Below are 13,213 nucleotides of genomic sequence, written 5' to 3'. Positions count from 1 at the left end.
ACAGTATACATGTGTGACGGGGGAAAGATGGCGGCGGCCACGGTGCAAATGTCCTGTTTGTACCGTGGTATGTTAGCGGTCAGAGCCTTCGGCATTCGACCGCTCATCCCTGGACTTGTGCCATGTCACTTTCGGGCTTTTTCCGTTAAAAAGGACCCGGAGTTGGAGGAAAATCCGTATTATAGTAAATATGAAGAGAAGATCAAACGGCTGCGCAGGTATTCTATCATCACATGCTAGCTCGCTAACGAACTCGGACATTATTGAGAAGTGAATGAGGGATAGTTGTAGGAATGCATTTCCTTTAAATGTTTAGATGTTAATATTGAAGCAATTTCTTTTAAACTTCGCAAACAGAATGAGCATTCAGTATATTACTACAGTATATAGATATTAAAGAGAAACGGCATTTCGGGTCCTTCAGCTGTGCAAGCAAAGCGCTTCAAAGTGTTCTTCAAAAAAGTGAACTACTGTGTTTCCTGTGAACTTTACTACAATTTGTAATATATGTACTTGCATAAGTACACTGCAGCTACTTAACTGTAATCTTCAGGTGTATGTGTGTGTGAAGTAGTAGTAATAGTAGTAGTTATATGTATGTAATATCTTATAGTCAGTCAAAATTGTAGTAAAATACTCTTCCAGAGAAACAGGATGTTCAGGATCGAGGTGTCCAAGAAAGGTGCTTCTGAAGTTATAAGGGGTTTATATTAAAGGTTATATTAAAATAAGTAGTTAGCAAGATGATTTGTTCTATGGGGTTTTAAAGTTCTGAGAATGGATATCACTTGTTCTTTGAGTTTACTAACATCTGCCATAGCAAAAACTGGCAATATAAACAGATATGTACCTAATTCACTGTCCATTGGCATTAAAATGCCTTGATACAGTAAACAACATATTCTTAATTCTGATGGTCTGGAGGTATTCAACAAAACAATCAGCAAAACTTCTCTTGGTTCACCGAGTGCATTAAAACTCAGAACTATTACAGTAGACAACTGCAGTAATGCATGAAAAGAGAATGAGTGACCATAACGGAAGCTTTGCCTTCACCTGGAACCGTCTTGACCGTATCATGGTGTGATTATATAAAGGTGCAATTTTTATGTAACTTAAGCACAAAACCTCAGGAATACAATGCCCGCGTTGAGAAGCGGAGTGAGATAAGGAAGGAACCTGTCGGACACTCGAAACAAGCAGAGTTCATCAAACGCCTGGATCTGGAGGTACCTTTCCCCACGTTAGTGTGTCGGTCACAGTATTAAGTTTTATAATTTTACACTAAAAAACATTCCCGCATCAGGACGTTTAATGCTCATGTTTTGGCATAGCCTGTAAATGCTGTATTCGTTACACAGATCATGACGACTGCTTTAACATATTGCAGTGTTTTTGGCACAAATTCCCCATTCAAATGGAATGATTTACTGTAATTTTTTCAGATTCATAAACAGCAAAAAGCAGGAGGTGGAGGTTTTACCAAGAGTAAGGTAATAAAGGGGCTACGAGTGTCTTTCACCACGGTTTAGTCATTACTTTGTTGTTGACTGTTTCTTTCTTTCTTTCTTTTTCTCTCCTTTAGACTTTAGGATCAATCCTCAACCTTGACATGGTTCATGACAAGTCTGGAACAGAAATTGGAGAGGTGAAATTACTTTTTTAAAGTGTTGGAGTGTTGAATTATTGATTGGGACATTCAATAAGTAACTATCTACTAAAATGTAATGTCGTCTCTCATGTAGCTCTGGATGCACTATTTCTCAACAAAAGATACAATCAGTGCTGTCATACCAGTAAGTTTTATGCAAGAATAATATGTGAACATTATGGAATGTTTGTATTGATCGGTACATACTCTTAGGTTTATCCACAAAATAAACACATCTGATAACAGTCATTCATGTTTTTCAGGGCTCAACCTTTGAGAAGATGATCAGTCGAGCCAAGTCATGTCCAATGGTGAGTTGTGCACTAATTAAGTGCTGCTCTGTTTGTGTAGCATCCTGTAGCGTAATTCCGATGTCCATAACACGGTGCTGTTTGTGCTGTTTCCTATGTATGCTTGTTCGTCAGACCGAACTGAGTTGAGCCATTGATCTATTTATTTATTTACTTATTTACACAATGCTCACACCATGAACAAACTTTAGACCAGGGGTCGGCAACCTATGGCACGCGTGCCACTGTTGGCACGCCGAGGCATAATCACTGGCATGCGACACGCTGGACCAGCATCAGCAAAAAAAAATTAATTATAAAAAGTCTCAGACAGAGAGCACGATCCTCCAATCAAAATCGCTCCTCAACGCTCTGCTCGGCGGAGGCATTTATACTTATTATATCGCGATCAATATATATTGATCGCGATATAATACTTAATTTGTGTCGATTTACACCTCCACTCGCCACACCCCCCCCAGCAATTTAAACTCGCTACACCCCCCCCCCCCCCCCCCCCCATGTTATTGGTCGATGTGATAGTGGCACACTCATTGACTACACACATGTTAAAGTCAGCACTCCATGTCTCAAAGGTTGCCGACCCCTGCTTTAGACTGTTCTAGTTCCATTTATCAAACCATAAATGTAGGTGGTAAAATGTATCACCACAAGGTGGCAGCATTGTTTTGAGAAATACGATTAATTTTCTTTTTGTTTGTTTGTGACACACACAGTGGCTGACAAGCAATGTTGCTGTGGTTTGTCCCAAAGAGGCAGTGTCCTACTACATTGTCAAACATTGTTGGGCAATGCTGCACACACCCAAAACATGCCGAAATGTTCCACAGTACCGTGAACGAAGTCTTCCCATTTCATATCGTAAATTACTCAACTGAGGAGACTGATTCCTCGCGGCTGTGGACAAATTAGGCCAAACCCCCATTTTAACAGTGTGATAATGATAATCATTCTGCCGTAAAGGGGGATGGAGCAACAGGACAATCTAGGGCAGATCGCAATTTGAGGTACAGGAAGTAAGAAGTGTCCAAAACGAATAAGTTGACTATCACTAAACCTCCATTTGAGAGCAGGAGGTTTACTGGGACAGAGATTATAATTACCACGGTCGAATACGTGTGGTCGCATAGGAGGATGGGGAGCAAATCCGAGTTTGAAAAAGAAAACGGAATAATCCCTGTGAGACAATAAGGTGGACTTCCCTTGAGTCTACGCCTACATGCCTAACAAAAATTAGTATTGCTGTCGCATAAAACAGAACGCCATAGCAAATCCTGAAAATGTCATTCTTGCGATGCAGAACAAGCATGAGCATAAGAAACCGAGTGTGTGCACTGGAACGGCTCATCCATTACAAGCAGCTTGGCTGCAGTGCTCAGGTTGACGGCCAGTTCCTGTAGTGTCCCTCCAAAGACGAGGTTATTCTCTGGAGACCTTCATGTGGCTTCCAAGTTGATTGAACCCTGGCGGCTGCAGTCCACAGACATTCCGGTGTCCATCGCTGTTGTAGAGCGTCCCTTGGGTCTTCGTTGTGACTGACGGAGAAAGAAGGAAATCTTCTGTCTCGGTCGGCTTATGAAGCAGAATCTGTTTACCACGATGGTTTACAGCCGGGACGACGGGACTCGGAAGAAATAATTTAAACTACAAGCATGTAGCATCCAAATGCTACCTCAACTCGGACATCTTTCTCCTGTTAATCGTAGTGTCTTTTACAGTAGTCCGAAGAAAAAACACAATGTGTGCCACTCAAAAGCAAAATTCACAGATCTGGCTCTGTAAAATAATCAGTGTAATTGAGTAGCCAGAAAGTCAGGGTATGAGTCCTACAGTTCCCTTCACACGGTGGGCCCTTGCCATGGGAATCTCGTGGCCGGCCAGTGAGGGTATCCATTTAGATTAATGTTTCTGGAGGAAAAAGCAGTTTTGCCTTTTGCCGACTGCCGATTATAGCTGGCTAATAGCTTTGCCTTGACTTTCCAGCTTATCGGGAACAAATTGTAGATTCACTGTGACTTCTTCAATGCGAGATTTCATCTAGGCTAGAAGTCTAGCCAGGGTTTCTACAGCTGCCCTGGAAATGAAAACCTTACTGTGTGAGAAGTGCCTGTTCAACCCTTTTCAAAATGGCTGCATGAACCACCTCAGGCGAGACTAACCTGCCCTTGGGTTTCTTTTTATCTGTAGAAAAATCTCCAGCTTTCAAGAGGACTTGCTTGCGGTCGTCATATCATCGTAACCAGTGCTATTAGAATGGAAATTTGTCAGAAAAAGAAGTTATATATGTTTTAGTTATTATACTTACTGTCACTGTTCAGATATTAGCATGCTGCCATCGAAGCACCACCCAGAACTTCTCCATACCTTTTAGATGCCTTTATCATGGATAAATATAACATGTAGTTATAACACATGTCCATGTAGTTAATAAAGGAGGCATTACCTCCAAACACTTCTTTAAGGGCTCTTAAAAACATTACCTGTGTCATTATGCTTCCCCAAGCTTGAACCAAAGAATGAGCACTCATAAAGACAGATGGGGTTGTGTTGTCTAACCATTGAGTGTACACACCATGGCTGCCTGTCTGACATTCTGTGGACTGTTGCAACGCAGAGCACCGTCTTACTGAGTTTTGTTCTTCCAAAAGTTCCTGTATGCTCTGCCGCAGAAAGAGGGATATGAGTTCTTCATAGGACAGTGGGCCGGTCAAGAGCTGCACTTCACCTCTCTTATCAACGTTCAGGTACCTCTCGCTACTTATCGGTGGGCTAAATTCATTCCTACTGTGATGCCTGCTGCTTCAGTATGAAGAAAATGGTTCGTTTTTCTTTTAGACTTTGGGCGAGAATGCTCCGAGCCAACTAGTTCTGTACCATTATTCAGACTTGCAGAAGGACAAAGACATCGTTCTCATGACGGCTGAAATGGATGGCAAGTTCATTGTGAGTTGCAGATGTGATTGACAGTTTGGATAATATTGTGCTAGGAAAATGACTGTAATTTGAGTCCCTTTAAAAGAGCTATTCTTTTTGATATTTCACGAGATGGAACTGCACAGCCTGCACACTAACTCTTTTGTACTTTCTAATAGATTTTTTTTTTTACCTCAGCTATTTGTTTCGTTTAAAATAACTTGTGCTCTTTCTCCCCCCCAGACGGTTCACCAGGCTCAGTGCTTAGCCAATCAGGTGCAACTGTTCTATGCTGCACAGAGACACGAGACCGTCCAATTGGTGGAGACCTTCAACCACAGGCCAGCGGATTTCAAACACATGTCTGTGATAGCAGAACTAGAACAGAGTGGAATAGGAGTCACCACAAATTAACACCCAGTGCCGTGGGCTGTGGGGCCCAGGAGGTGCGCTGACTACAGGAACCCTTATACGAATGCAGGATGCTTAGATTTCCAGCAAGGATGCCAACCCTCCCCTCTCCAATACACCTGTGTTAAGCCAAAACTCACCTGGGCTGGCGCAGAGTCACGTGTTCCTACGTATGCCGGTTCAGGTGTTTACAGCATTGAATATTCTCTTCTGTTGCTGTTGTCATTTTTTATTTATTGGTTTAGCGTTGTTGTCAGTGGTATTTCATAGATTTCCCACTTGATTCGAGTTGCATTTCAGTTCTTGCTCAAAGAGAAGAATATCGAGCATGTTACTGCGAATACAAGCGTTTCCTTAGGAATATGACAGGAGTACTTGGTTTAACGTGCACCTTAACAGTGCTGTGATAAATGTGGTGTGAGATCTGGGTCAAAGAGAACGAAATGTTAAAATTGACCATGCACAAATCAGAATGTTCCTCCATTAGACTCTGGAGCTGTGTCAAACCCCAGTCCTTGAAGGCCAAGGTGTTGTTTTGTTCTTCACCGTACCTGACTTGGGTAATAAAGGACTTGAATATGGGCGGATTGGTTCCATCGGGTGTGTTTGGGTGGCAGAAGCTTACTGTGTTGTGCATTATCACACCAAAGAAAAGACACCGTGACCCTCAAAGACAGGAGCTTGACGTTCCCTCTGTCCTGCACATAGTTGTGTGTCTTGCTGTTTGGCAAGCAGAATCTCCCTGAGAGAATTCAGGAAGATTTATTAAAATGTGTCATTTACTGTCGTAATAAACAGCTTGAAATTACTGCTCGAGCCCTTGTGTATTTATTGCTCACGTTATTATTCATTATGTTTTAATGGGTTTCATTTACATGAGCCTACTGTTAGTAGATCCCTGCGTTTTCTTACGATGGTAATCACTTCAGTTCGAGCGATAGATGCCCTTGAAACCTCAGCCTAGCCGTCAGCGTCTGTAACCTTACTCATTTACCTTTGCTATACAGTTTTCAGTAGTTATAAGGTATACATTTCTTTATCCACACGTACACGACCGCGTACACAGCACTGTGATCAGGAGCAGCTGCCTGTTCCCACACGCCCACCTACGAGGAGCATCAGAGGAACCGGCGCTAACACGTTCGAGGTAGGTGATCATCTCGAATGCTGAAATGCGAATGATCTCTTGTTTTCCAGAGGTGCGTTTGCACTTGCTGAATTAGTGAGTGTGGTTAAAAGAGGCGTCGTCCTCCTCCATCAGATCTTCTAATGTCTGTGTGTGCACATGTATGTCGTGATTTCACATGTTCAAACAGCCTGCGGCACCGTTCACCTCTTCACTGGGCGATTGGACCTGCTTTGACATGAGCTGAAACAAAGACAGACTTTGCTATAATTTTTTTGTTTGTTTGTTTGTTTGTAAGATACCGTCATCTTATTTAGGAGACGATTTAAGACCTCGCACAAATCTTCCGACTGTAAAGCCTTTCATCTTAATCTTTTGTCACACGCTGATTTTGACCGAAATGTCGATCTGTAAGGTTTCTTCTTGGTCCAGTATCCGTCTCCACGTTTGTTTGCCTGTGTTTGCAGATGGCGAAAGCAGAGCACCGTTTCGGCCAGAGAGATGGATCAGACCAGAACTTCGACTACATGTTCAAGCTCCTCATAATCGGGAACAGCAGTGTGGGCAAAACCAGCTTCTTATTCAGATATGCAGACGACTCGTTCAGCAACTCATTCGTCAGTACTGTTGGCATCGACTTTAAAGTGAAGACGGTTTATCGGAATGAAAAGAGAGTCAAACTACAAATCTGGGTGAGTCCATCAGGATAAATCGGCTCTTAATCTTAAATGTTCTCGAGCCGCTGGTTCATATGCATGGCGTTTCAAAACGCAAAGGCTTCTACAGCAAGCTCTTCACTCGTACAAAAATAACCTCAGCTGCGTTCACACTCCGGCTGCTCTTGCATGTAGACAGATTGCACAGTGTGTGATTGGTGATGTTTGATGAGGGATCTAGCCTGTTGTAAGCACAGATTAATACGTTCCCCAGAAACTCGCATCACCACCCTAATGAAACCTCACGGTCCTTACACACACAATAGACATCTTTACACACATAGACCACATCCTGTAACCTGTGAATGAAAGCCTGGGTGTTTTTTTTTAGGAGAAAATGGAAAGCGGAAGCCTCCCCTAATTTTGCACTTGCATCATCATCATCATCATCATCATCATCATGCTGGTTGTCATGGCAGCAGTACAGCAGTACACTGCTCGCGAGCAGAGCTATCCTAAGAGCCAATTAAAACAGCTCCTCGGGGTGGGGGCGAGGGGAGGAGGAGGTGTGGAGACTGTAGAGTAAACACAAGCTTAACGTTGAAGAGTGAGAAGCAGTCTGTTGGAGTAAATTGCAATTTGTGATAAACAACTAGATGTAATCAGCGCGAATTGAATAGCGTTTGAATGGGAGCCGGAGGTGGTAAAAATAGCTTTTCAAAAACAGCTGCAAAGTTGATGACGACAGAAAAGACTGAAATTAAGGTTGTCGAGCACTAATGCTGGATTCAGACGTCTGAAGCTTTAGTCGTCCTAAAATATACAAGTTCTATGTCCTGCTATCACCCCTAACACCACACACACGATAAATGAGATTTGAGTTCATCTGCTGAAGTCAGTTTATTGGACTTCAGTAATCTGATTGACACTTTATCATTTTTGTGCCATGCTGTGCATTAGATCAATTGAATTCACAAAGGGCACGCTTTTAATCTCTGTGAACATTGTTGGAGAGATGGATTCATGCAGTAGTTCTAGACTGATCCCAGTAATTGCTCTCTGTCTGTCAGTATGTCTATGCCTGAGCACTAGTTTGAGAGCCTCCAAGATCTGATATTCACATTAAAACAAACAACCTGTGCACAAACTCAGCTACCTCACTTACAACCACTGGAGATGACATAACTGCCACTGAAGATAAGTCAGCCCCTTTGATCCAGTTTTGGGATCATTACACAGCACATGATCAGGTCATAATAGTCTCATTTTTGGTAAATATTAATAGGCACAGAGACCTTCATAGAGACTTTTCCAACTAAATTGACCCACATTTTTTGCCTTTCAAAACAACAGCATAATCTGCTTTACAGATTAATAATGAATGAATTGTTTGATGTCGTGCTGCTGTAGGATACAGCGGGCCAGGAGCGATATAGAACCATCACCACTGCCTACTACAGAGGGGCCATGGGTTTCATCCTCATGTACGACATCACCAATGAGGAGTCCTTTAATGCAGTGCAGGACTGGTAAGTCGAATCTCATAGGACTCCACAAGCTCTGTCCACAGCATTGCAGGACAGGGTTTTGTGACAGAGTCTGTGCCAGAGAGACAGCTCTTTGGTCTGGTGGTCAGAGCATTTACCGCGTGGAAGACTCTGGTGGTGGTGGTGGGGGTGGTACCCGCCCCCAACTTTCACCACAGGGCTGTTCATTTATATTCTATATGGAGCTGGCCTGTCTCACCTTAACCCTTCAGAGTTCTCACCAACACCCTTACTACTAAGAGAGGATTCTCATTAGTGAAATCTGGTGCTTCCCTGCACAAAAACCTGTAGACACTAGATTATAGTCACCAAGATCTAGTTGAATAGCTCTGGTGCAGGTCAGCTAACCAGGCCAGAATAGTGCTCACTCCTATTTACAGATAAAAATGGTTCTGCTAAGTTTAGTGATTTCCTTTCACCACTTGGTAGATGTCTGCACCACTTGAGCAGACATGACTCCTAAACGACACGTTCCTACAGACAAAACAAAGCTCACAAGATATGCTTCATTAGAAATATTTATGAATTATACATATTATGCACAGTGAAGGACTGAAGCCCATCTGTCAACATGCACAACTGGTGTTAGACACCCTCCTATTCTTCCTCCTGCTACTCGTCATCAGTGGTGAGTTTCTGACCAGAGGGCTGGTATTGCCTGGATAGTGTTTGGGTGAGGCTGTATATGCAGGGTTGGTATTGGTCCACCTGCTATAATAATAATTGTCTAGTCAGTAGTCACCCGTGAATCTGACCAAGAATTTAGAGGATGGATTAACTGGGTTAACAGTCTGTTATTGTATACCTATAAAATTAACCTGTGAGATAGGTGAACCTACTGAAGTGGCCACTGAGTGAAGGTTCAAGGTGAGTGTTTCTAATGAAGTGTGAACGTATGTCACATATCAGTTCACATTGCACAGACCGCACATCCTTTCAATGACCGTATGCTTCAGTATGCTTCTGTATCTGCTCTGTTAATAGTAAATAATTTCTGTTTCAGGGCAACCCAAATTAAGACCTACTCATGGGACAATGCGCAGGTTATTTTAGTGGGAAATAAGTGTGACATGGATGATGAGAGAGTTGTACCTTTGGAGAAAGGCAGGCACTTGGCTGATCAGTTAGGTGAGTTTGAGACTGATGCCTGTTGAAATCACAAACATATTTAGACTTGAATAAAGCCACAATCAATTAATGGGGCTGTGGATTCATGTCCAGGGTTCGAGTACTACGAGGCGAGTGCCAAGGAGAACATCAACGTCAGACAAGTGTTCGAGCGCTTGGTCGACATCATCTGTGTGAAGATGTCTGAACGGGTGGACTCGGATCCCTCCATGGTCACCGGAGCCAAGACCACCCGGCTTACTGACAAACCCCCTCAACTACCTCAGAACTGTTGCTGATTTAACCAGTTTCCCCTGCTTTCATGTGCTGACCTATCATACTGACCCTGACACTCCCCACCTACCCACCCCACCTCGCCCCACCCTGCCCCTACCCGTTGACCACTTTCTGTTTCATACCCATCAACGTGAACTGGTGTGTGTGTGTGTGTGTGTGTGTGTGTGTGTGTATATACTATATTGCCAAAAGCATTCGCTCACCTATTCAAATGACCAGAATCAGGTGTTCCAATCACTTCCACGGCCACAGGTGTATACAATTAAGCACCCAGGCATTCAGACTGTTTTACAAACATTTGTAAAAGAATGCATTGCTCTCTGGAGCTCAGTGAATTCTATTGTGGAACTGTGATATGATGCCAAATCCTGTTGTGAAACTTTCTCACACCTAATTATTCCACAATCATCTGTGGAAAATGGAAGTGTTTGGGAACGACAACAACTTAGCCATGAAGTGTTAGGCCACGTAAAGTGACGGAGCGGGGTCAGCAGATTCTGAAGTGTATAGTGCAAAGAGGTCGCCGACTTTCTGCAGAGTCAATCACTACAGACATCCAAACTTCATGTGGCCTTTAGATTAGCTCAACAACAGTGCACGGAGAGCTTCATGGAATGGGTTTCCATGGTAGAGCAGCAAGTGCAATCACCAAATGCAATGCAAAGTGAGAGATGCAGTGGTGTAAAGCACGCTGTCACTGGTCTGGAGCAGTGGAGGTGTGTTATCTGGAGTGACGAATCACGCTTCTCCATCTGGCAATCTGATGGATGAGTCTGGGTTTAGTGATTGCCAGGAGAATGGTACTTGTCTGACTGCATTGTGCCAAGTGTAAAGTTTGGTGGAGGGGGGATTATGGTGTTGGGTTGTGTTTCAGGAGCTGGGCTTGGCCCCTTAGTTCTAGTGAAAGGAAATCTGAATGCTTCAGCATACCAAGACATTTAGGACAATTCCATGCTCCAGAACATTTTGGCCCCCTTAGTTCTAGTGAAAAGAAATCTGAATGCTTCAGCATACCAAGATATTTAGGACAATTCCATGCTCCAGAACATTTTGGAGCTGGCCCCTTCCTCTTCCAACATGACTGTGCACCAGTACACAACGCTAAGCCCAAACAAACATGGATGGTAGAGTCTGCTGTGGATGAACTTGACTGGCCTGCACAGAGTCCTGATCTTAGCCTGATAGAACGCCTTTGGGATGAATTAGAGCGGAGACTGAGAGCCAGGCCTTCTCGTCCAACATCAGTATGTGACCTCACAAATGTGCTTCTGGAAGAATGGTCAAAAATCCCATAAACACACTCTTAAACCTCGTGGACAGCCTTCCCAGAAGAGTTGAAGCTGTTCTAGCTGCAAAGGGTAGACCAATGTCATATTGAACCCTATAAATTAGGAATGGGATGCCAATTGAGCTCATATGTGAGTCAAAGAAGGTGATTGAATAATACTTTTGGCAATATAGTATATGTGTGTGTGTGTGTGTGTATATATACACACACACACTTTCCTAACACTGGATCAGAATGAAGTCAAAGCAGGGACTACAGCAAAGCACAAAACTGCTTCTCTGCAGGACACATCTTCACTGCCACAAGTAGACTCAATCGTCTCGTATGAGTAAATCAGATGTCCAGAGATGTATTACTATAGCATCATCAGTGCTTTACAGATCTGTGTAGCTTCACTTAATGTGTAAATTATTTCTTTGCTCGTTTTCTTCAATTGTTGCTCAGTAAAAAGGCACAAGTGTAACCTCAACTCAGACAATTGCAGAGTGGCCATAACAACTGTATATTATGCAAAATAATGACCAGTTCTGTTCTGGTGGCCAATGTGAACACACGATTGATCAGGGTGGTTTCAGTGTCCTGCCTTTTGAAGTCATGCAGAATCACTGGATGTTGGGTTGCTTCTAACACAATGGGCACAATTGCGTGTGATGGAATATACGGAGCACTTTGCAAAGGAGCACTGTTCAATATATTGTGATGTAAAGGTAGCTTAGCACTTGCGTGAATCAATATGAATAGCCTATGTCTTACAAAAGCAAAAGTTAAATGCAATTTGTTCTCTTACTTAAAAGTGACTATTCTGTTGTGGAATATATATAATTGAACGTTCTGTGTGTATAATTAACTGTACACTAACCGTGATATTCAGGTTGTTATTGCACACATTTATGCTTTACTTACAGAGGCAACAATCTATAAATATATATATAGTAATATTTATTGTGCCACAATTTACTTCTATTTCCAAAATGTAGCAGTTTGATGTGGAGTTAAATGTGTTACATACAATGAGTTTTTAAGTGATGTTAGACATTTTTGACCAATGTTTTAAGTAACTACTTTGAGATTTATTTTAAATGAGATATTTATAATTCAGACATTATGAGGCATCAAACTGTCTTTGCTGAGTAGATATTTATTTTTATGCTGCCGCAACCTATGCTGGGAACATATAGATGTACTGTAACTTTGCTGTCAGTGACTTTTGACTGGTAGAAAATTTGCACAGGAACATAAAGTGATTGTACAGATAATTGTAAAAGTCAGTTTTAGATGCACTTTGTAACAATAAAAGTAACAATCACAATGCATTGTGTGCATGCTTTGTTTTAAAAAAGATATTGTTCTAAAATAATATAATTAACTATTAGACTTACAAAGAGTGTTGTAGTATGGTCTGGTTAGAGTTTGCCAACAATATCTTCAGATGCCCAAGGGAGAACCCTCCTACAAACTGAGCAATGAATTCATTAAGGTGATGAAGGATGAACTGATTGTTTAAAAAACTCAAACGCTGAATGTGATTTTGGCATACACTTGAGTAGTTTTACATAACTTGCATGCATATTGTATGCATGGGCTTAATTTACATATTTCACAGTACTGTCTATTTAATATTAGCAATATTGTAATTGAGTTGGTCTATCCTTTCTATATATTTAGTTTGTTAGTTTTCAGGATGGAAATCACTTCTATTTACAGACAAGTGTTTTACTTGTCATAATTCCTCTCGTTGATCTTGACAGAATGTTACGAAAAATGTAGATTTACATCCGATTACATCTCGACCATTATCCAAGCAACTGTGTCATTATGGTGTGGTGTTGTGGGTATGGAAGGCGAGTTATCTTTAGTCGAATTACTCTAACAACTTAATGTCAAGTTCCCTGATTTTTTAATATTA

The 13,213-nt window shown here is 42.1% G+C and overlaps 2 protein-coding genes across 5 annotated transcripts; both read left to right on the top strand.

Annotated features, from left to right (window-relative positions):
* Positions 1-9: 9 nt before the first annotated feature.
* On the top strand, positions 10-6,094 carry atpaf1 (ATP synthase mitochondrial F1 complex assembly factor 1). The gene is made up of 9 exons (XM_077024609.1): positions 10-218; positions 1,121-1,229; positions 1,446-1,493; positions 1,586-1,648; positions 1,746-1,796; positions 1,915-1,962; positions 4,611-4,706; positions 4,798-4,905; positions 5,119-6,094. Exons 1-9 carry the CDS (start codon positions 10-12, stop codon positions 5,287-5,289), a joined length of 903 nt encoding a protein of 300 aa, XP_076880724.1. The 3' UTR covers positions 5,290-6,094.
* A 138-nt stretch (positions 6,095-6,232) lies between these two features.
* rab3b (RAB3B, member RAS oncogene family) lies at positions 6,233-12,608 on the top strand. 4 transcript variants are annotated; one of them, XM_077024612.1, is made up of 5 exons: positions 6,233-6,433; positions 6,880-7,104; positions 8,479-8,597; positions 9,619-9,743; positions 9,837-12,608. In XM_077024612.1, exons 2-5 carry the CDS (start codon positions 6,880-6,882, stop codon positions 10,019-10,021), a joined length of 654 nt encoding a protein of 217 aa, XP_076880727.1. In that variant the 5' UTR covers positions 6,233-6,433; the 3' UTR covers positions 10,022-12,608. The 4 variants fall into 4 exon arrangements, with proteins under 4 accessions (XP_076880727.1, XP_076880725.1, XP_076880726.1 ...); XM_077024610.1 differs by lacking the exon at positions 6,233-6,433 and adding an exon at positions 6,449-6,485; XM_077024611.1 differs by lacking the exon at positions 6,233-6,433 and adding an exon at positions 6,541-6,573.
* Positions 12,609-13,213: the final 605 nt, after the last annotated feature.

This window comes from Brachyhypopomus gauderio, chromosome 12 (genome assembly GCF_052324685.1).
Source record: "Brachyhypopomus gauderio isolate BG-103 chromosome 12, BGAUD_0.2, whole genome shotgun sequence".
Classification (NCBI taxonomy): Eukaryota; Metazoa; Chordata; class Actinopteri; order Gymnotiformes; family Hypopomidae; genus Brachyhypopomus; species Brachyhypopomus gauderio.
This window is presented reverse-complemented; position numbering and strand designations above follow the sequence as displayed.

Coding starts and splice junctions, on each gene's coding strand:
- atpaf1 (XM_077024609.1), top strand. CDS start 10: ATGTGTGACGGGGGAAAGATGGCGGCGGCCACGGTGCAAATGTCCTGT. Junction 1,494..1,585: donor GAGGTTTTACCAAGAGTAAG/GTAATAAAGGGG, acceptor TCTCTCCTTTAG/ACTTTAGGATCAATCCTCAA. Junction 4,707..4,797: donor CCTCTCTTATCAACGTTCAG/GTACCTCTCGCT, acceptor TTTTTCTTTTAG/ACTTTGGGCGAGAATGCTCC.
- rab3b (XM_077024610.1), top strand. CDS start 6,459: ATGCGAATGATCTCTTGTTTTCCAGAG. Junction 6,486..6,879: donor TGATCTCTTGTTTTCCAGAG/GTGCGTTTGCAC, acceptor CTGTGTTTGCAG/ATGGCGAAAGCAGAGCACCG. Junction 9,744..9,836: donor GCACTTGGCTGATCAGTTAG/GTGAGTTTGAGA, acceptor ATTCATGTCCAG/GGTTCGAGTACTACGAGGCG.